Here is a 24,510-nt window from a genome sequence, read left to right on the forward strand (position 1 = left end):
ACAGGTGGGAGAGTTATTTTTTCCAAACAAAGTATTGGACGACATAGTAATGTATACCAATATATGGCTTGAGAAGAAATGTGATAAATTTCAAAAGCATCATGATGCGAGAGAGACTAATCTTGCAGAAATTAAAGCCATGTTTAGACTTTTATCTGGCTGGATTTTATAAGGCAAAGCACCTCAACCTTTCTGATTTATGGAACACAGATGGAACTGGAATCAGCTGTTTCAAAATACGAGATTTCTGGAAAGGTAGAAGATGTAGTTACCAGCAATACATTTTGAAGATGACTGACAGAACTAAGATTGAAAAGTTGTCTGATTTAGGAAACTGACTTGATATTCTAATAATGACCCAGTGTATGTAGTGTAGCATATAATGATAGAACATGAGATTTTTATAACAGCAAATGTGGTGAAATTTTCTTCGTCTAGGTCATGTAAAAATAATCTGCATACTGAGCCTTAATGCATGCACAGATGTGGCTAAATATTACACCTATTTCTAAAAAAAGTGTTATTTTACTTATAGCCAAATAAATAAGGCATGACTCAAGTGTAGCATTCTTTATTGCAAGCTCATACCCACACAGAGAAAAGTTCTGCAAGTTAAAATAGTAATCTTTTGAGAGAGCAACACAGTCTTTTTTGAAGTTCTTTTTTTTGCCTATGACTTCCTTTCTTTAATTTTGATGAAAAATTTTCCCTTTAATATCCAGTCTCTAATTATTAGACTATATCTTACTGGTTCCTACTTCCTCTGTCCATGTTTAAGAGGTAATTTTTCCCTACAGTCTCTCAGATATGAATTGTATCATTTAACAGACATTGTAACTCTGGATGCAATCTGATAAAAATAGTTCAGTCCAAAGTTTATGCAACACATGTGTCTGATGTTGTTATTCTTCACAAACAAATCTAGGATGAATTTAATCAGATATGGAACATGAAGTTTTCAGTAGAATATATCAAAGCAAGGAATGCATGTTAAGCTTAAGGGAATGCATTAAAGAAGATTGAGGCCATTTTGAGTAATTCTTATGATAATGTGTCAATTTTGGTTTGGTTGTTCCCTGTAGCTTAATAATATGTTCAGGACTATGTTTACATGAAATGTATTTGATGCTCTTGGAAATATGCCCTTCTGGTTTATCGCACCAATATTTACGCACCTCACATTACTGATGGTGGAATGTAAATGAGTGTGTATCTATTTATACTGGGTGTTCAACTTAGAAAAGGACTGTACATTGAGGGGGAAAAAATAAAATAAATAAATAAATAAATAAATAAATAAATAAATAAATAAATAAATAAATAAATAAATAAATAAATAAATAAATAAATAAATAAATAAATAAACAAACAAACGAATGAACAAATGAACAAACGAATGAAATAAATAAATAAATAAATAAATAAATAAATAAATAAATAAATAAATAAATAAATAAATAAATAAATAAATAAATAAATAAATAAATAAATAAATAGCCTTGTGAATCCCCTAAGGGCTATGGCCTCCTGCAATGAAGGACAGTGCTCAGTTTAACTCATCAGGTGAGCAGGTCCTGAAGAGGATTATCATATAGGTTATTTCCTAGTTTGTTTCGTCAGAAGATATTGAGGAGTACATAGGCATAACTATGAAATTAAATCCTGCATAATATATTTTTCTGCTTATATGGATATTTTTCCATGGAACCGATTTTATTTTACATAAGACCCGTGTAAAACAAACCTCATTTAATAATCTCGTCCACTTGTCTTAAGCAGACACTTTACACATTGCAGGACACTACCTTTACACAGGGCTCTGTCATCCTTTCTCTTAATATCATTCTGCAAACATATTTCATGTCTAAGGAAAACAAATAAATGTACGTAGGAATGCTGAAGTAGCCGTGAAGTTAATAGTTCTGTACAGGACTCTTTCTAAACCTTTCATTAGGGTCACCTTGTCTTCTAGTTAGTGTACATTCTGAGAATTCCAGTTCCCCGGGACTGTTTACTCACAAGTTACCAAGGGATTTTCTGACTCAACCTGCATCATTTTATTCATAACTCAGACTGTCGCTGTTAAGGTCAAGGTTGGCTAGTTCAGTTAAACTTGACAAGGAAGAGACTTTCATGTGCTGAATGTTGAGACAGAAATACCGTAGCATTTCAATCACCCAGTAAACATGAATAGGAGGGGTGTTGTGGTATATGAGTGGTTCAAATTTTTTCGAGCAAGGAATGTCTGAGTGAGTAGGCCAATTACAAGAAAAATCATGAGAAATCAAAAATAATCTGAAAGTTCAGGATAACTGAATAAAGAAGTGTTATTCCCTTTTTGAGAATATCACAGTAAAGAAAAATGTGCTAAATTTGTACATCCAGCTGAATGATTACTTCCCGAAATTGTAATGAATGTAAAGGCTGTAAAATCACTGATAATATCTCCCAGGCAAATATTTAGTTAGAAATTATTTAGAAAACTTAAAATAAAGATGTACGCTTTGCCGTTAGAATGTTTGATTAATTCTTTACAACCTTGTTCTAGTGGACACCTCTCATAATGGACATTTTTTTTACAGAACTGATGGTGTCCACAGAAGGGAGGCTTCACTGTATTTTATTTCTAGTACAGTAGTGTATAACTGAATGACAGAGATAAACTACCAAGGGAACTAATGGGCTCTGTGTTCAACTTAAAGAGAAGCAGAGAGGTAACTTATGTAGGAGATAAAGGCTAGACTCTCTATATACGGTACTACTTTCAAGATAAAAGCTATGGCAGCAGTCTAACTGCAAGTAAAACTTAGAAAAAGCACTTAGATTATTCATGGACAAAATTGGCATAATGATTTTAGATGAAAATTTTATGTATGAAATAAAAGGACAAAATAAAAATAAAAAGACATTGAAAAGTCATAAAACCAATGTACTTTGATTTCTGAAACAGTTTGTTCCTTAGAACAGACCAGTACCCTGCTCTATTGCTCAATCCATGAGGTCCACTTGGTCAAATATTGTATAGTAAAAACATTCCCTTCAATGAAATTACTTACCCGCATAAAATTCTGAAGATTCCTTGATGCTTCTGCAAAGTCTTGATCAATCACAAGTTTTGGAGCAATCCATTCGATAAACGGTAAAATGTTCCTGAGTGTTGCTCCAGAAGGGTTCCCACCTCGAAACTGACGTGTAATGTTCTCCAAAAGTTGGCACAACTCTGGATTATTGCGTTTATAACGAGTTCCTGCCATTGTACCACATAGTACATTCACCGCTGATAAATTAAACAGACCACTCACCTAAAAAGAAAGACAATATTTTGTTAGAACTTCTTATCATCCCTGTCTGGCTCCTTAGCTAAATGATCAGCATAGCCACCCACCTCCCCCTCAGTTCGATTCCAGGCCTGGTCAGGTATTTTAATCATAAAGGGTTAAATCACTTGGCTCAAGAACTGGGTATATGAGCTGTTCCTAATATTCCTGCAATGCCTGCACTACACACAACACTGAAATGAAATGGCATATATCTTATAGTGCTGAGAGTGCCCGAGGAAAGTGCGGCTCGCCAAGTGCAGGTCTTTTGATTTGACACCCACAGACAACCTACGTGTCATGATGAGGATGAAATGATGATGAAGACGACGCATACCCAACCCCGGTGCCAGCGGAATTAACCAATTATGGTTAAAATTCCCAACCCTGTCAGGAATCCAACATGGGACCCCTTTGACCAAACACCAGCATGCTGACAATTTAGCCATGGAGCCAGACCACACAACACTATCTTCTATACCACAATAACGTGCAATTTCCCATACACAGCAGATGCCGTCCACCCTTGTCAGAGTCCTCTGCTTTACAAGGGTTGCACCAAGCTAGCAACAGCCATACAAAATCATCATCATCATCATCATCATCATCATCATCATCATCATCATCCAAATAACAATATTCTATAATGTAGAAAAGTTGTATGACTTCAGATTTCTAGTTGCATGCAGTGAACACATTCGTCAACCCAGCTGCAAAATTAGAAAGAAAAAAAAAAACAGAAATTGCAGCCCCACCAGTGGCTGGTCATTTGGGTGGTGCTAAGGCACGCGCCCCCCACGGGGTTCCATTAAATTAGGGAATTTTAATCTTAAATGTTAACAAGGGAAATATTTTACTATTATTAGCAAGTGCGCGAGTTGTACTGTACTGCGGCCTGATGTGCTGCTGGCCCTGCGCATACTCACTGGAGAGCACGATATTTAGCTGCGTGTTGATGAATGATCTCGTGAGGTGATTGTGACGAGGTGAAATTAGGAGAAAGGTTGTGATTTATATGTAGGCGTAGTGTTATGTTTGCACTTCGTACAGTATGATTACCATCGAACATATTAAAGAACTAATGTTTTCTTCTCTTTCTATCGAAAAGAAAGTCGAACTGAAGGAGTGTGGTATGCCGACGCCAAACGTCTCGTTGAAAAAACCGGAGACCAAGGAAAATTAAAATAGGGCGTTTCAAAGACAAATTAATTCTCCTGACGTATATAACAAGAACGCGCGGATATGTGGAAGTGATATCTCAGAAACCTTTTACTGCATTCCTTGCCTGCTATTCTCCCGTTCTACGAAAGGAGATAAGTGGATCACCACAGGGGTGATATCAATAGTACCATGGACTCTGAAATGCTTGGTAAAGTTAATGTTGTGTCTTGTTTGAGTGATCACTACAGTGAAGCTATTCGTAAACATAATTCAATCTTGGACAAGAACAGGCAAATGTTAATAATAATAATAATAATAATAATAATAATAATAATAATAATAATAATACAAACAAAAGCGGACATGAAGAACGCACAAATTCAACCTGAAGTAAAGAAGAGTGGCAAGGAGTAGTGCTTCTAGAAGACTGCAGTTTCATCTCTTCACACGAGAGTTTCAACAATCTAACAATTTTATGCTGACACTTGAACTGTTTAATACTCTTCTTCACTCTGGGCTCATCAGTTGGAGAGAAAAACGTTGTGAGTAATTTCATTCATTTTCTCCAACACCCTCAACCATCCAAAGAACCCGCTTTACTTATTTCAATGTAACAATTTATTTCAAACCTCACTTGAAGTGAGCAATGGAAACGTCTCTTTACAAAATTTACGTTCTTAAAAAACTACCAGTATACAATTTGTTACCAATTTTTAAGCAAGGACATTCATAAATTTACAACTATTTGTATATTAGACTTTATTAAGGTTTCATTTTAAGAATACCAAAACTATTGTCAACCATTTTGCTCACCGTTTGAAACACATTTCCAACATCATCTTCATATTCATATCTATTTTAATTACAATCAGGTACCTGATTAATTAACTTTTAGATTGAGATCAGGCTGAAGATGCCCTTAATTAAAGGGCAAAACATGTCCCTATAGTTTTATTTACAGATTTAATTCTTTATTAACATCTCTTTTTATGTATTGAATAGGTGGAATAATTAAACTTTATTATGTATTTAGCCAACGGCCGTAGCTGTGTTGAAACACCGGATCCCGTGAGATCTCCAAAGTTAAGCGACATTGGGCGAGGTCAGGAGTTGGATGGGTTGCCACGCACTGTTGGTGGAGGGTAAGGGAATGGAGGAGCGGAAAGGAACTGGCCACCCTACCGCACGTAAACTCCGGCTCAGGAACACCTCTGCGGAGGTTCGGACCTGCCCTCGGGCAGAATAACCCTTACCTATTATATATTTGACTTCATTGTACATTTCAATACGGACCAAAATATGAGAATTATAACATGTAACATACCACTTAATCGAGCAGCTCATCTCCTTTCTCCCAAATCTTCCCAGCCCAAACTTTGCAACATTTTTGTAACGCTACTCTTTTGTCGGAAATCACCCAGAACAAACCGAGCTGCTTTCCTTTGGATTTTTTTCAGTTCTTGAATCAAGTAATCCTGGTGAGGATCCCATACACTGGAACCATATTGGGGTCTTACCAGAGACTTATATGCCCTCTCCTTTACATCCTTACTACAACCCCTAAATACCCTCATAACCATGTGCAGAGATCTGTACCCTTTATTAACAATCATATTTATGTGATTACCGCAATGAAGGTCTTTTCTTATATTAACACCTAGGTACTTACAATGATCCCCAAAAGGAACTTTCACCCCCATCAATGCAGTAATTAAACTGAGAGGACTTTTCCTATTTGTGAAACTGACAACCTGACTTTTAACCCCATTTATCATCATATCATTGCCCACCGTCCATCTCACAACACTATCGAGGTCACCCTGCAGCCACTCACAATCTTGTAACTTATTTATTACTCTGTACAGAATAACATCATCTGCAAACAGCCTTATCTCTGATTCCACTTCTTTACACATATCATTGATATATATAAGAAAACATAAAGGTCCAATAATACTGCCTTGTGGAATTCCTCTCTTAATTATTACAGGATCAGATAAAGCTTCACCTAACTCTAATTCTCTGATTTCTATTTTCTAGAAATATAGCCACACATTCAGTCACTCTTTTTTCCAGTCCAATAGCACACATTTTTTCCAGTAGTCTTCCATGATGTACCCTATCAAATGCCTTAGATAGGTCAATTGCAATACAGTCCATTTGGCCTCCTGAATCCAGGATATCTGTTATATCTTGCTGAAATCCTACAAGCTGAGCTTCAGTGAAATAACCTTTCCTAAACCCAAACTGCCTTCTGTCAAACCAGTTATTAATTTTGCAAACATGTCTAATATAATCAGAAAGAATGCTTTCCCAAAACTTACATGCAATGCATGTCAAACTGACTGGCCTGTAATTTTCAGCTTTATGTCTATCACCCTTTCCTTTATACACAGGGGCTACTATAGCAACTCTCCATTCATTTGGTATAGCTCCTTCAACCAAACATTAATCATATAAGTATTTCAGATATGGTACAACCCATTGCCTTTAGTATGTTCCCTGATATCTTATCAATTCCAGCTGCTTTTCTAGTTTTCAACTTTTGTATCTTACTGTAAATATCATTGTCATCATAGGTAAATTTTAATACTTCTTTAGTATTACTCATCTCCCCTATCTGGACATTATCCTTGTAACCAACAATCTGTACATACTGCTGACTGAATACTTCTGCCTTTTGAAGATCCTCACATACACACTCCCCTTGTTCATTAATGATTCCTGGAATGTCCTTCTTTGAACCTGTTTTTGCCTTAAAGTACCTATACATACCCTTCCATTTTTCACTAAAATTTGTATGACCACCAATTATGCTTGTCATCATGTTATCCTTAGCTGACTTCTTTGCTAGATTCAATTTTCTTGTAAGTTCCTTCAATTTCTTCTTACTTCCACAACAATTTCTAACTCTATTTCGTTCCAACCTGCACCTCCTTCTTAATCTCTTTACTTTTCTGTTATAATATAGTGGATCTTTACCATTCCTTACCATCTTTAAAGGTACAAACCTATTTTCACATTCCTCAACAATTGCTTTAAACCCATCCCAGAGACTGTTTACATTTTTATTTACTGTTTTCCAGCGATCATAGTTACTTTTTTTAAACTCCCTCAAATCTGTTTTGTCGGCCATATGGTACTGCCTATTAGTCCTAATTTTAATACCTTCCTTTCTTTTATATTTATTTTTAACTACGACAAAAACAGCTTCGTGATCACTAATACCATCTATTAATTCGGTTTGTCTATAGAGCTCATATTGTTTTTTCAGCACCACATCCAAAATGTTCTTCCTTCCAGTTGGTTCCATCACTTTCTGAATCAGCTGCCCTTCCCATATTAACTTATTTGCCATTTGTTCTTCATGCTTCCTGTCGTTCGCATTACCTTCCCAATTGACATCTGGTAAATTGAGATCACCTGCTACTATCACATTCCTTTCCATATCATTTCCAACATAGCTGATTATCTTATCAAATAATTCTGAATCAGCATCAGCGCTACACTTTCCCGGTCTGTACACTCCAAAGACATCAAGTTGCCTATTATCTTTAGAGATGAGCCTTACACCCTGAATTTCATGTTTTTCATCCTTAACTTTTTCGTAGCTTACAAATTCTTCTTTCACCAGAATGAATACTCCCCCTCCTACCATTCCTGTCCTATCTCTACGATACACACTCCAGTTCCAAGAGAATATTTCTGCATCCATTATATAATTTATTAGCCTGATTCATCTCCTATTACAAAATCTGGTAAGTATATATCCAGTAAATTACTTAATTCGATTACTTTGTTTACAATGCTTCTACAGTTGAGCACTAACATTTTTATCTCATCCCTACTTGATTTCCAGTTCCCTGTTCGCTTAACACCGTTCCCTAGGCCACCCCGTTTCCCTGAATGTACCTGCCTATAACCCTTCTGAACAAGTTTCCTAACTTATATGTACCACTGCGGTTTAAGTGAAGGCCATCTGAGCGCAGATCCCTGTCTCCTACCCAACCATTAGGATCTAGAAATCTCACTCCCAGTTTCCCACATACCCACTCCATAGTCTCATTTAAATCCCCACTCACCTTCCAGTCAGTATCCCTCTTACACGGTATTCCACTGATAACAATCTCCACTTCCTTAAACTTCATCCGTGCTGCATTTACCAGATCCCACACATCCCCAACTATGTAGGTACTTATACCTGCTTGCCTTACGTTGTTAATACCAACATGAAATGCTATCACCTTCTCCTTTCCCTCTTCCTTCTCCTCTACTTTCCTCAACATCTGCCTCAACACCTGGATAGCACTCTAGCCTGGTTCTCTTTCCTCTACACACTTTCCCCACATGTCTAACGATGGAATCCCCCATGACCAGAGCCTCAACCCTACCCACCTCATTTGAACCCCTCCCCTCCTGGTCAGCCCTATCTTCTCTCACTGCTGCAGAAGCTACTTCCTCCTCCCTTTTCTCCCTCCCATGACCCTGTTCCACCTGTCTTTTCCTTTCCACTACACTACATTTCCCTTTCCTACCTTTTCTCTTCCTCCTACCTCCACACTTCTCAGCAACAGTTCCCTGTTCCTCATCTTCCCTCGGTTGTTCTACCTGCAGTGACTCGTACCGATTTCTCACAGACACCTGTCTTGAATTCTGATCCTGATGTTACAGTCGTGATAATTGGTATTTGGGATCTCCTTTAGAAATAAAAAACACACACATTTTTTAGGGGTAGCAATCAACTTAATAAGGAGGGCTGAAAAAGAAGTTGAATTCTTTTTATGAGGATACTTATATCACCGGGCAAGTTGGCCGTGCAGTTAGGGGGGCTCAGCTGTGAGCTTGAATCCGGGAGATAGTGGGTTCGAACCCCACTGTCGGCAGCCCTGAAGATAGTTTTCCATGGTTTCCCATTTTCACACCAGGCTGGGGCTGTACCTTACTTAAGGCCATGGCCGCTTCCTTCCCACTCCTAGGCCTTTCCTTATCCCATCGTTGCCATAAGACCTATCTGTGTCGGTGCAACATAAAGCCAATTGTAAAAAAATATACTGAAGGTGTTAGAGACGTGAAAACTGTTATTTGTGATCTCCTTTAAAAGAAAAGAAACACATATTTTTTGTTTTTGGAAAATGCACTTAACAGGGTGAAAAGAATTGAAAAAGCGGGTGAATTTTTAAAACAAGTACCGGTATATCTACTTTATATATCAAAAACATAACATCTTACAGACATGAAACTTGGTATTTGGAAAGACCTTTAAAAATATAGGAACATGTTTTTTCTTTTATTTTGGAAAAGGCACTATTCGGGAGTGAAAAGAAGTGAAAAAAGGGGAACATGTATGTTTTTTGGAAAATCCACTTAGGTGGAGGTAGGGGTGGGGGAAAGACTGATTAAGGGGTTGAATTATTTTTATGGGGATACTGATATCTCAAAAGCTGAAGATGTTACAGACGTGGAAACAGGTATTTGGAATCTCCTTTAAAAATAAAGAAACATATTTTTTTTCGATTTGAGAGAAGACTGTTTCTCAAATACAAGTTTACAGTTCTATGTCGCATGGTCATCTTAGCAACGACATATCCTTGGGGCAGACTATTCTTCTGTATCTTCCACCTGCTGTTCTTCCCCTGGAGGTACATGTAGAACAGGACAGGAAAGAAGGTACCAATAAATGATATCAGTTGGTAATCCTTGTCAGCTTGTACACATTCTTCAGTAGATTCCTATGATTTATGGTGTCATATACAATGCTGAGCTCTACAAAAACCACTCCTGTGATTTCCCTCTTCTCAAACCAGTAAGGTAGAGGATTTGGCTGCAGCACAACCTGACAGAATCCTATCTGCTGTAGTATGGAGTTTCCTTCCAGTATGTCTTGGATCTGGTTCAAGATCATTTGTTCTAAGATGTCAAAAGAATGGTAAAGCAGAGGCATGGGATGGAAATGTTGGGGATTATTTAACTCTTTTTCCTAGTTTTGAGCAGTGCTACAACATGAGTTTCCTGCCACATCTTTGGAATCTGTATATCGGAGACATGTGTTCATCAAGAACAGAAGCCACTCAAGAGTTTGGTGCCCAAAGTTTTTGATCTTCTCTACCCTCAGTTCATCAACCCCAGCTTCTTTATTTTAACTCCATGCTAGAGATAGACACTTCTATCTATCATACGGTTCCATTAGAAAGAGATTCTCATCAGCCAGGTTGAACAATAGAGGCTCCTGTGTCTTTCTTTTGGGGATTTTGCCATTCAGGAGCAGTCAATTTGGATCTGTCACTTGATCTGTAGACACTTGTGATGATGCCCTTCGTTTTAATAGCATCTCCATTTAGATTTCTTAGGAGTTTCCAGGCCTTCACATTCAGGCTCTCTACCATGTTGATCCATTTTGTCTCACAGTCTTCAGTGCTGGTCAGCTATCAGATCTTTGCCAGCTTCAATGTTGTTCTCTGACAAAGGGATCATTCACAAAGAAATCTTGATACCAGTTAAGCAGAGGTTTGGCATTCTCAGAGAGTGTTCCAATATACTAGATTCTGCATCTTCATGATACGGTTTTCCTTGACTCTTTATTGATGATGTTTTGTATTGGATAAAAGTTATTTCCAAACAGTCCTGAATTATGTAGTGGAGGCTGGTAGTATGCAATAAGCAGCCAATGTGAATGTACGGATCGGGCATCTTTTTCAAAACAATTTATCGTCAGATGAGTACAAAAATGGTGATCCTCATATTTCGAAGATATTCCCTCTGTGTATCAGTGGTAGAGTGTCGACGTCTGGATCGCATGATTGCAGGTTTAGACACGACAGAAAAACAAATTTCTGAAGGATGAAACAAAAGGCCATTTGGCTCTCCACGTTATAGAGTACATTGTTGGCATGTTAAAGATCTCTAATACCACATTAGGTGCTTACCCAACAAAATTCATTAAAACTCAGACATACTGTAGACCACCCAGCAGATATCTAAACTACTCTGCTATCTGGTAGAGTAAAACAGAACATAAAAATTACCTCAGAGGCAGCATAGATGGTGTCAAATTGAAATGCCTGCCCATGATGGCTGAGGCCATGCGATTGTTATATTTATTTATATTGCAAAGTTGTGTGCATATGTGTAGTGCCTGTGGACCTAAACAATTGTGAATTGAATTTTGATTCCCCCATCCCACTAGCTTCACTAATGCATCACCAGTACTGGGTGCTTAGAAATGAGGGCAATGGGTTTAGCATGGCAAACATCCAAACACTTCACCTTCAATGTTCCTTATTGGCATAAAACATGAATGATAGCATGAAATTTAAAATTCAGCCATTTCCAGAAAATGAAATGCCATTTCATATCAAAATTGCTACTCTTTTAGCCAAAAAGTAGGTGATGCAAATACAGAAAAATGAATTAATTGAAAACCTTGAAAAGTGTAATGAGCAATGAATCAGTTCCATTAACAAAAGTTTACAGTTAAATAACCTGCAATGTCTTTCCTTTGATCTCCTTTATTAATTCCTGTATCTCTTCCACCATGAGACCTTCCATACTTGTCTTGCCAAAGCCAAATTCCTTCAGTTGTCTGAGTGTAAACCGCCGCTGTTCTAACCATGCAGCTCCATCATTGAACAGTATGCCTGTATTGAGAATCACAATAGAGAAATTAGACACTGAGATCCAATGTAAACATATACTGTAGTACTATTGATTTTAAGAATATCAAAAGAACAGAAGAATAACAAAACTCAACATGATTGTATAATTGTTCTAACTCAAGCCATAATTTTAAAAACATGAAATAATAATAATAATAATAATAATAATAATAATAATAATAATAATAATAATAATAATAATAATAATAATAATAATAATAATAATAATAATAATAATAATAATAATAATAATAATAATAATAATAATAATAATAATAATAATAATAATAATAATAATAATAATTGTACCGGGAGGTACACATCAACTCCGCTCATTCAAAATAAGCACCTTAACAAACTCCTCTATTGATCAAAAGGTGAAACTGATACCACATGAAGTTGGAACTTTAATCGGAAGATGTCACTACTGAAATATTAAGTAATTGTGTTATTGTGAAGTTTCCTAAACTGATTGAATTTCTCCTTGTTTTGTTTCACTATACATCAAGAAGTTTGGACATTTTTCCACAGATGACACTACCAAAAACTCTGGTGCAAGGTAAAAGAACTTACAACTTAAAGAAGTTTTGTTATTCTAGGTTTTCATAACTGAATCTATGTTCATTTATTTTTGGGTTGGCAATACCTCTTTGACTTTCTGCCAGTTTTGAATCTGGCCAATCATGAATTTTTGTAATTAATTTTGAAATAATCCTGCATTTCTTGTTGTCTTTGCTCTAACCAATAAAAATTGAGAGGGTGTGTCTGGATTAGTCCTGAATTCTCTCAAACCTTCCCTGAGGGTATGTAAGTTGCAGTTTTTCAATTTTCCTTGTCTATTGATCGCCATCTTTCTGAGTGTGTGTGTTAAGGCAGGAGGCGGGCGCCTCTTTCTTCGTCCAGCAGAACATCCGCCAGGTAATGGCCACATAAATTTAATCTTTCTTACTGTTTCTGCATACTTATCCAAGGCGAAGGTCCGAATTTTTAACTATGTGACCATTTTAATGTAAACTTCTTCCTTTCCTTTTCATGTAAAATTTCATAGTCTTTAACTGTAAATCGGGGATAGACAGTGAGTTACCCTCTCGAGCTCCCCTTCATCTTGGTTTGAGGTGACTACGTTTTTGCAACCTTTCGTTCCTGAAATATGTTAAAGTTATTTCCATGTGAGCCACCTCAGTAGTTTGGGACTAGCCCCAGTTTCATCGCACGAGAGCCATGTAGGTTTTTAATACTTCATTATCTGGGAGCACAGTGTATGCCTCCATTCTGGTTGTGTTTGGGCCATTTATTTAACCTGTTCTTTTTCCGAAAAGGTCCTGTAGGATGGCTACTAGATACCCCTGTGTAAAACTATTTCAATTTGTAAATCGTGCCCTGAGAGGCCAGTGATTGTAAGATTTTGATGTTGCCTTGAGTAGGCTGGGAGAAACTGAGAGCCTGTTAGCTCTTTTCAAAGTTGTGTAATAGTGAAGGGTGCCTCTGGAAGGCTAGATGTTGTAATTTAGGGAGCAAGTGCTCTTGAATTCTGCCCTTGACTAAATTATTCCTCATTTTGAATTCTAAACTTGAGCTGGTAGCTCAGAAATTGTAAAACTAGGGGTTTGAAGCCCAAAATTGTTAAAGTTCTGAATCTTGGATTTTTTCCAAATCTCTTTTCAAGATTGGCATTGTACCTGATTTTCATTGTGATTTCACCAAGTGGAAATTTGTTAAGTTTGTTTTTTTATATTGAAAGAAATATAACCTTTGTTAAAATTTTAATTCAATTCTTGATATTGTAGTTAGACCCATTCAAGCTCGCACCTTCTTTCACCTCTCTGCATTCCACAGATACCCCAGAATAATAATAATAATAATAATAATAATAATAATAATAATAATAATAATAATAATAATAATAATAATAATAATAATAATAATAATAATAATAATAATAATAATAATAATAGTAATAGTAGTAATAATAATAATAATAATAATAATAATAATAATAATAATAATAATAATAATAATAATAATAATAATAGTCACTACTGATCTGCATTTAGGACAGTTGCCCAGCTTGCAGATTCCCTATCTGTTGTTTTCCTAGCCTTTTTTTTAATGATTTCAAAGAAACTAGAAATTTATTGAACATCTCCTTTGGTAAGTTATTCCAATACCTTCTTTTTGGTTCTGTAAACATTTTGACCCAATTAAATGAAGACTGTCTGTTTCAAATCAGTGTCACAGTGAACTTGTAGATAAGAACAGACATATTTTAACCAGGATAATTAACTTTATTAAGTTTTGCGGAATACATGAACTACCTCTTCAAGGTCATAACGAAGGTGATAGTTCACACAATCACGGGGTATTCTTGGATCTGGTGTCAGAACTGGTGGCATTATACAGCAATCTAAGCGATCACTGTCTCAATTCTACAGTATCAAAAGTTCCTCAAAAAAATTCAGAATGAATTACTTGATTGTATGTTTGCGGTCTATAGAAATACGATAGTACAGGCCATTCAGGCAAATGAAACTTCAGATATATTGCGCATGTCACAATTATATTCTTGTGATATGTTACTCATAGTGGTCCAGTTGAGAGATTAATTTCCTTTTTACATATTCAAGATCGAACTGAAGACGGTTTAACGTCAGTTCTGAAACAACAGTTAGAACTGAACAAGCTAGAATAGAAGTTAAATGCTCAGTCTTATGATGGTGCTGCCATGTTTAGTGGGGGGGAAAATGAGGTACAGGTAAAGAAAAGATATATTTCTTCATGCACATGTCACTGTTACACCCATCTGTTAAACTTGGTAATCAAGAAAGCATGCTCGACTGCAAAATCAGTGTTGTTTTTCATCAATATATTGGGGTTTTAATAATTTTTTCTGTTTCTTCCAAGCACACTGATTTGTTAAGATCTGTCTGTGGCAGTGTGGTTCCAAAAACTGTAGAACCATGCTGGAATTTTCATAGCAAACTTGTTAATACAGTACTGTCTCCAACAATAAGGATGCTCTTCTTGAGTGTGTTGGAACCATTCAAAATGACGATGGTTGGGATGATGTTACAGTTAGAGAGGCAATAAGACTAGCTAATCTTCTGAATGATGAGGAATTCCTATATGTTCTCTTTTTTTTTTTTGCGTCGCACCGACACGGATAGGTCTTACGGCGACGATGGGACAGGAAAGGGCTAGGAGTGGGAAGGAAGCGGCCATGGCCTTAATTAAGGTACAGCCCCAGCATTTGCCTGGTGTGAAAATGGGAAACCACGGAAAACCATTTTCAGAGCTGCCGACTATATGTTCTCTAATTTTTTAATTCTTTTCTGATACACGGTGACATACTGATACTACACACTACAGAAGTCATCAACCAATGCCCTAAAATGACATTCTGTACAATACACTACAAAAGTCACCAAACAATGCCTTAACTGTTCGTACTTCAATTCAGCATTTGGAAACTGCAATAATGACATCAAAAGGAATTTACCTGAGTTGGAACAAAATTCTGAACGCCCAACAAAACGTGCATGGAAAGAAGTGAATATGAGTGCTAATACTAAAGAAGCGTGCAACATAATTGTGAATCAGATGAAATGCCGTTTCAAAGAAGCGCAGCACACACAATGTTCTTCTTTAATTGATCCACAATTTTTTGTAGAACATAAAGTTACTTTTCCTAGGGTATTTGTAACCAGTGCAGTGAAATAATATCCTATGGTGTATGGGTAGCATGCTGCCTCTTTCCCGGAGGCCCCGGGTTCCATTCCTGGCCAAGTTAGGGATTTTTAGCTGGATCTGAGGGCTGGTTCAAGGTCCACTCAGCCTACGTAATTAGAATTGAGGAGCTATTTGATGGTGAGATAGTGGTCCCAGTCTAGAAAGCCAAGAATAATGGCCGAGAGGATTCATCGTGCTGACCAAATGACACCTCGTAATCTGCAGACCTTTGGGCTGAGTATCTGTGGCTTGGTAGGCCAAGGCCTTTCAGGGCTGTAGTGCCATGGGATTAGGTTGTGAAGGATAATTTAGAAAGTGAACTAACTGTGCTTTATAGAAATTATACATTTGCGAGTGTAACGAGTGTACTTTCTCTTTGGATCCTAATGAAGTAAAACAATCTGGAAACAGCCTTAGCAGAGGCACACAAACTGGCAGAAATAGTTCTTACAACCCCAATTTCAACCACGGAATCAGAAAGGTTTTTTTTAGTATTCTAAAATGAGTTAAAAAGAACTCAGTGGGACAAGAAGTTTTAAACGCATTAACTGTACTTAGTATTCATAAGGACATCATTGTAGGGATTCCAGAATTCAACCGAAAAGTGATTGATTTGATTGCTTCTCAGAAGAATCAACAAATGCAGTTCCTTTATAAATGAGGTAACTTTTACAATTTTTTACTACAGTATTAGCATGAATTAGAATCAAGCATGCTTAACTGTGCTGATACTCCAAATAAATATGCATGTATACAACACAGCAAAAGCAACAAAAAATACATAAACAATAATAATACCCACATTAGCATCAACTGCCATTTGAACCATGAGCCGATGAGCATACTCTAGTTGGGGTCTTACCAGAGACTTATATGTCTTCTCCTTTACATCCTTACTACAACCCCTAAATACCCTCATAATCATGTACAGAGATCTGTACCCTTTTATTACTTTCCCATTTATGTGATAACCCAATGAACATCTTTCCTTATATTAATACCTAAATACTTAAAGTGATCCCCATAAGGAACTTTCACTTCATTGATGCAGTAATTAAAACTGAAAGGACTTTTCTTGTTAGTGAAAATCACAACCTGACTTTTAACCCCATTTAACACCATATCATTGCCTGCTGCCCATCTCACAACATTGTAGAGTTCTTTTTGCAGTTGCTCATAATCTTGTAACCTATTTATTACTCTATACAGGATAACATCATCTGCAAAATGCCTTACCTCTGATTCCACTTCTTTACTCATATCATATATATATAATAATAAGGTCCAATACTACTGCCTTGAGGAATTACTCTCTTAATGATTACAGGATGATTTAAAGCTTCTCTGAGTTCTATTTTCTAGAAATATAGCCACCCATTCAATCACTCCTTGGTCTAGTTCAATTGCCCTCATTTTTGCCAGTAGTGTCCCATAACCTACACTATCAAATGCCTTAGATAGGTCAACTGTGATACAGTACTATATTAGATACTATCTAATACTTTAAAGGGAAGGACATTGCAGGATGAGAGCTCTATTCAGGAGCAGAATTCCAGCTAACTCATTCCTGTTGCCAGCGTTTCACCCCAGTGTGCCAATTTGGTCTCATTTATGATGTCCAATAATGGACCAATTGTATTGGTATTACAAATTTACTCATTTGGGATGAATATTTCAAGTTCCCTATGGGAATTGATTTCTGTAACATCTGGTGGCCTAGCAAGCATCAATTTTTGAAAAAGGGACAGTCTGTCATGGTGCATTGGCACTGCCAGTGGCTTTAAGTAGCCTACGCAGTGGCCTCCACGGGATCTTCGTTGAGGACCGTGCATCTGGTGGAACTATGGTGTATTACTCTGTAGTCAACTACCCAAAAAGTCCAGCGTTTGCCTTACACCAAAATGCGGCATGTTATTTGATGCCTGTTACATAACATGTTCAGTTAAGATGGACTTAGAGCAATCGAGGGGTTTTACCCCAGGACAATCGGCACACATTGGTGTGCAACAGTTCTCAGAACCGGGTTCATCAAATCCTCTATACTCTGAGCTTGCCCGAAGGCTAACTGAGAACAAAACACGCAGAAAGACTCTTTAGTGATCTGTGTTCAGTGGGGTTAATAAACTTAAAGTTCATTGTGATCAAGACTCAATAAGGCATAAGCATCCGGGAGACCGTGGGTTCGAGCCCCACTATCGGCAGCCCTGAAGATGGTTTTCCGTGGTTTCCCATTTTCACACCAGGCAAATGCTGGGGCTGTACCTTAATTAAGGCCACGGCCGCTTCCTTCCAACTCCTAGGCCTTTCCTATCCCATTGTCGCCATAAGACCTATCTGTGTCGGTGCGACGTAAAGCAACTAGCAAAAAAAAAAAAAAAAAAAAAGGCATAAAAGCCCAAGGTTTGTGCAGACTCTTCAGTGAACCATAATGGTTCACCTCAACAACTCCGCCACCACCACCATCACTACTCTCTCCACTACAGCTGCTGTAATGGCCAGCTCCACTTGTACAACAAATACCATCACCTCCCCAGCAGCTACCACACCGCAACCATGTGTCCCTCAGTGGACCCACCTCCAAATTTTCATCATCTGTTAGTCCCACCTTTGCCAGTAAGAGACTCTAGACTCCAAGTAAAGAGACCAGTTTCACAAGCAGATTCAGAATCCGAACCAGCTGCTTGATGCCTCACCACAGATACTCATCGCACTCCAGCTCCAGCCAACGAAGAAATGGACTTAAATCCCACTCCACCACCGCCCAACGCCTCATCAGCCATCGATTTTCCTCCTCTGTCCCAAGTACCTCGTCCCATCACCAGTACTGCGTCCCTCCAACACCAAATTCAAATCTTGTAGAGTTTCCTCCTCCGAAACCCAACCCCTAAGTTCCAATCCTCGCAAAAAATATTTCGTACCCTCCACCATTATCACAAGAAAATGGAACAAATAGTCGACAGAAGACCAACTGCAAATGACTACATCATCAAGGTTAATGGGGAAAAGGCCACTGCTAAATTAGTAAACTCCATCGGTGCTGCACAATTGGGATTATCTTCACCCTTCCAACACCTATCACAACTCTATATCCAGACTCCTCCCCCCCCCCCAACCCCATAACCCCCCCCATATACAGTCTCTTCAGCTGTGTAATCAGAGGGATTCACCCGGAGCTGACTGAAGACAAAATATTACACAAACTTAATGCTGAGAACATCCCGGCACGAAAAGTGTTCCATATCAGGAACACATCCGGGCCGACCTTCCTGGTTTGCGTGCTTCTCCCCACCACAGCAAATGTAGACAGGTTGTTAAAATTTGGAGTATCTATCTTAAAGCAACACTATCGTGTGGAATCATCTAAAGCCCCTCCACCAAAAATGATTCGTTGTGAGTGATGCCTTGTTTATAACCAACACAGCACCGCCCAATGCTGAGCACAACAACTGGTCTGTGGGCACTGCACACAACCCCATCCCATAAATCAATGTTCCAACACACAAGCTCAACCTCTCTGCAAACCTTGCAGCCTAGCACACCCTACATTCATATGCCTCTGCAAAGCCCGGCCCCTCCCTCCAAAAAACGTCCAGACCTAGTCGTCACCATCAGAACCATCAACCCTTTCTCCACCACCACCACCACCATCCAACTCCCAGTTTGCTCCTCCATCCATAGAAGATATTGTGCACTTTTCTACTACTCAACATATTTCCATATCACCACACCCTTATCCTCACACACCTTCGAGCAGCCACCAACAAAGCCCTCAACCTCCACTTTTAAATAACCCATTCAGGTTTAAACACACATTTTCTATTCTCCGCCTGGAAACCCTTGATTAATGGTTATTACAACCCAAAGAAGAAGATCCTCCCTCCCAATCTCCACTGTTTTCCTAAATATTGAATCCTTTTGTACCTAACACCTCCACCTCCAGCCCCTCCTTCAACAATACCCTGCACATACTGTCTTACTAAATGAAACCATGTTCCATCACTCCCAACCTGCCTGCTTACATGGCTTCACCCACCACAGAGCACACAACCCCTCCTCCCCCCCCCCCCCCAGATGGTGTCGGTCATGGGGGTGTGGCCATAACTGTACGCCCCTTTCTCCCGACACGTATTCATCATTCCCCCATATCCCCATTTTTCTCCAAATCCCTCATTGCAACCATTTACTTTTAATCTAGAATCCTTCACCTTGCAACCATCGACACCCGATCTCATACCCCTCTCCCAACGGATTTTCTCACTTACCTTCACAACTCATTCCTACACACCATTATCCTCACAGATCTGCAGCTACATGGTAGAACAGCCATTGAACTTAATATGACACCTTCTTACACAGCATAGATTCATCAATCATTCCCCTCCTAGGCCCATCACACCCTTCCTCATAAACTACTCCTGATGCCGTTATCGCTCATAATTCCTTTATAAACCTTTTACAAGTCTCTTTCCTCCCCAGTATAGGCAGTGACCACCCGCCTATACTACTACAAATCCCAACCCAGGGCCCGTACACCAATCCTCCACACATCGTCACAAATGTTTCCAAAACCGTGCCCACATCAGCCCAACCATCTTCCCTCCCACTGATGCCCAATCCTTAGAAACCGTGCATCCATATCACAATAACCTCAGTCTCTAATGCCCATACTCCCACCTCTCTTTACACTCCCCATAAACCAAGACTCCCACCTGAATTCTGCCATCTCCAGAAACTATCCCAATATTACCTCTCCAAGTTCTCCGGAACCCGTTATCCCTACTTTCTCCGTCTCCATTGCCAAACCAGCCTACAATAACTAACTACCTCCATGCCCACCATCGCTGATCTTGGTCAAACACTTGCACTTCCGCAAACACTCAACATGCCTCTCCTTCCAAATTCTGGCATAAGCTCTCTTCCCTCCTAGGCCAATATCGCACACTGAACTACCATAAATTTCACAATGGTCGGTCTCCAAGAAACATCAAGGATAAACTGGAGATTTTTTTTCCTCTCACTTTTACAAATGCTATACCTCCACAATCCATCATTCCCTAACTGACCCCACCTTTTATCAAACCTTTTATCTTTGCCCTACTTACAACTGTCCTCGAACCATTTCCTAATACCCCACACCCTAAACACCCCAATAACAACCACTGACAACACAGTTGCCCTATCCCGATCCCAAGACACCGCTCCAGGCCCTGATCGCATCCATTACCGACACATCCGCCAAGACCCATCTGAACTCCTCTCACTACTAGCCACCGTATATACATTCATCCTCACCCCTAGTTTTCTTCCCACCAGCTGGAAACGATCCACCATGCTCCTCTTCCCTAAACCTTGAAAAGACCTGTCAGACCCAGACTTATACTATCCTATTTGTCTTATAACCATCCTCATCAAAATCCTGGACAAGATCCTAACTTACTATATTCATCCCTACCTTAAGTCACACCACCTCCTACCACCTCCTACCACCTCCCCAATGTGGTTTTCATCCCAAACTTTCCACTTCACAACAGCTCCTCTGCCTCACCCAGTTCTTTGCCGATAATTTCAACTTAGCCCGCCCCAGCCTCCTCATTACCTTTGACTTCAATAAATCTTTTGATTCCGTTTGGCATCCTGCCCTAATTTATAAGCTTCATCTATTCACCCTACCTCACTCCCTCGTCTGCTTCTTTGCCTCTTACCTACACAACAGAACCACCTACATATCCATCCAAGCCCACCTCTCTCAACCCTTCCCAATGTCTCTAGGAGTCCCTCAGAGCTCTCCGTTCTCTCCATTACTCTTCATTCTCTTCATAGCTGATATCCCCAACCACCATCCCCAATTCAGCTCCTCCAATTTGCCAACAATACAGCAGTCCTTGACCCCCTCCCATCAGTCCAAGCCATGAACTGAATTCTTCAACCCTACCCGAAGTCCTTTACCTCCTGGTGTAAGCATTAGCATCTGCATACCAATCCCTCCAAAACCCAATCCATCTTACTCCGACCTCGTCATGGACACCTTTCCACCACCCAAAATCCCGAACACCTCTGCCTCAAAATCCACAAGACCCACCTTCGTCCCCAAACTACTTTGAAATACCTAGGCATCACCTTTGACCAACACCTGTCCTTTCGTCCTCACTTCCTTAATGTCAAATCTAAAGCATCCTAGAGATCCCAGCTTCAAAAACTAAGAAACAATGTTAAGTTTTGGTCCACCCAATCAATACACATCAACAGAAATTTTAAAAATTTAAATGACGTACAAGAAAACAAAAATCCGTTGTATGAACAAATATTATCGCTTCTATCCACACAAAGAATTAATAATTAGAAGTCACCTCCTCTAATTCAAACTTCCCACCCTCTGGCTCCTACTACAGGCCGAGCTATTTCCCCTTACCTCACTAATAGCACTGCCCCCCCCCACCCTACAGCCACTAGCCATGTTCCGCCAGGCAAAAGAAAACACAACTACAACACACGCACTAGCGTGGCGAGAAGCAACTCGGAGCAAGGCTCATTTTAAACCAGCTCTAGGGAGTGTCATTTACGGTAAGCTTTTACGTCATACAGTGCATTCATGGAGGAATCTATTTTCTTAGTTATCTAAGGGTTTTAAAACCCATTAAATTTTATATCTCTTTCTTTCCAGACCTTGTTTTTTTCAAAAAGGATTGTTCTTAGGAAACAATGTGTATTGATTGGGCAGACCAAAACCTAACATTGTTTCTTAGTTTAAACTGTATTACAGATCTACATGATGAAATTCGTAAATTGTACTGATCTCAGCTTCTCTGCTGACTAGCCAGCACCAGCTAGGATCTCAACACAAAACTCCTCCTCCTTACCTATAAAAACTTTATCAGACCTGTTGTCACTTATGGTCACCCTGTCTGGGCAGCCGTTGCCCATTACCATCCCATCCTCTACCATCCTCTGCTATCCATGGAACATCACCTGGTTTGCATTGCTCTCCATCTCCCTCCTCTCTATCATACTAAAGACCTTTATGACATCTTCCCCAAACTGGACATCCATGTCTCCCTCCTGTTCCAAAGATTCATAGAAAAAGCCTTGACCCCCAGCAACCCCATCACATCTCCACTCTGGTCACTACCCTTTAAGACCCCTCGACATACCTTATCCCCGCTCCTCTATTACCACAGCCTCATGTAACCCACAGACCAACTACACCACATTTAGGAAGGATTGAATCTGGGTAACCTCCCCCTACATCCCACTCCTTCCCCATCCTCTCCTCTCATCTCCAGTAGTCTAGCCGCACCTTAATATACAGAGTGTTTCTATATTCCCATTACAAACTTTAAGGGCATGCAGTGGGGACCAAGACAGTAAAGCTTAGCATAGGAACTTGTGTCTGGAAGTGTACCATCTTTCTGCTACCTGTAAAAAACCCACCACAGCACATATCCAAATCTCCTGCTTTGTATTCGCAACTGACTAGAGTACATACGTCATTGTGTGATCACGTGAAGTCTCATACCCCTACAAGTTTGCTGACATTCCATGTCATTCAGTTGAGTGTGTGATCCGCATGGAGACGTGTTGTAGGGCCTACCTGCTGTTGTACTTCAGATTTGCATTCATACTACAGTACAGCAATAATTCTTTACTACGTACACAGCAGTAAGCTGTACGTATAATAATTCATCTGCACCAAAATTTTGGACAATAGTGGATAGGTCGTGGTGGTCCAATTACTTGGCCTGCACGTTCACCCAACTTGACACCACTAGACTACTACCTGTGAGGTGACATGAAAATCTGTGGAATGATATAGATGATGATTCCCATAGGGAACCTGAAATATTTGTCCCGAATGAGTAAATTTATAATACCAATATAAATGGTCCGTTATTGGACATTAAAAATTTTCCAACTAACTCATTCCTGGTTGCCAGTGTTTCGCCCCAGTGTACTAATTTGGGTTCATCAGTTGGTAAATAGCACACCCACCAAGACGCATGTTTAGTGCATACCGTGGAGGGGAGGGGGATCTAACCCCCGGTACATCTCCCCCTCCAGCTACACCCCTGTGTAAAATGCCCTCAGACTCTATTCTCTCGGTCACTGCAGTAAATTAAAACACAGTATATTCAAGACCTTGCCTATAATATTCTACAAAAATATTTCTTTTCATTTTCTAGGTATACTTAGTATTTAAACGTATAACAATAACAAGTAAATGATAAACAGTACAGAAAAGATAAGAAATGTAATGCCATATTTATATTATTATATTAATTTTAAAGAAGTGACATACAATCTGTAATATTTTTGGTAAATAATTAAGAAAAATATGAGATTAAAAAATCCCAGTGGAAAAAACAAACAAACAAGCAAACAAACAAACAAACAAACAAACAAACAAACAAGGAAACAAACAGGCTATAATTTGACCACTTACAGTCTATAATAATAATAATAATAATAATAATAATAATAATAATAATAATAATAATAATAATAATAATAATAATGTTTGTTCTTATGCCCCATTAACTACTTTTATGGTTTTTGGAGATGCCGAGGTGCCACAATTCAGTCCCACAGGAGTTAAGGTCAGCACCTCAATCGTCTGAGCCACTCAAACCAGAACTTACACACTATTGTTCAATTTGACT

The 24,510-nt window shown here is 38.8% G+C and overlaps 1 protein-coding gene across 1 annotated transcript in view; it reads right to left on the bottom strand.

Annotated features, from left to right (window-relative positions):
* Positions 1 to 24,510, bottom strand: part of LOC136884955 (methyl farnesoate epoxidase) — a 128,593-nt gene that overhangs the window by 57,608 nt on the left and 46,475 nt on the right. The window contains exons 4-5 of the mRNA XM_067157302.2: positions 11,958 to 12,112; positions 3,057 to 3,302 (exon numbers count right to left, since the gene is read on the bottom strand). Of these exons, the coding sequence (XP_067013403.2) occupies positions 3,057 to 3,302; positions 11,958 to 12,112 (401 nt within the window). The remainder of the gene's footprint in view (positions 1 to 3,056; positions 3,303 to 11,957; positions 12,113 to 24,510) is intronic.

The sequence above is a fragment of the Anabrus simplex genome, chromosome 1 (assembly GCF_040414725.1).
Source record: "Anabrus simplex isolate iqAnaSimp1 chromosome 1, ASM4041472v1, whole genome shotgun sequence".
Lineage (NCBI taxonomy): Eukaryota > Metazoa > Arthropoda > Insecta > Orthoptera > Tettigoniidae > Anabrus > Anabrus simplex.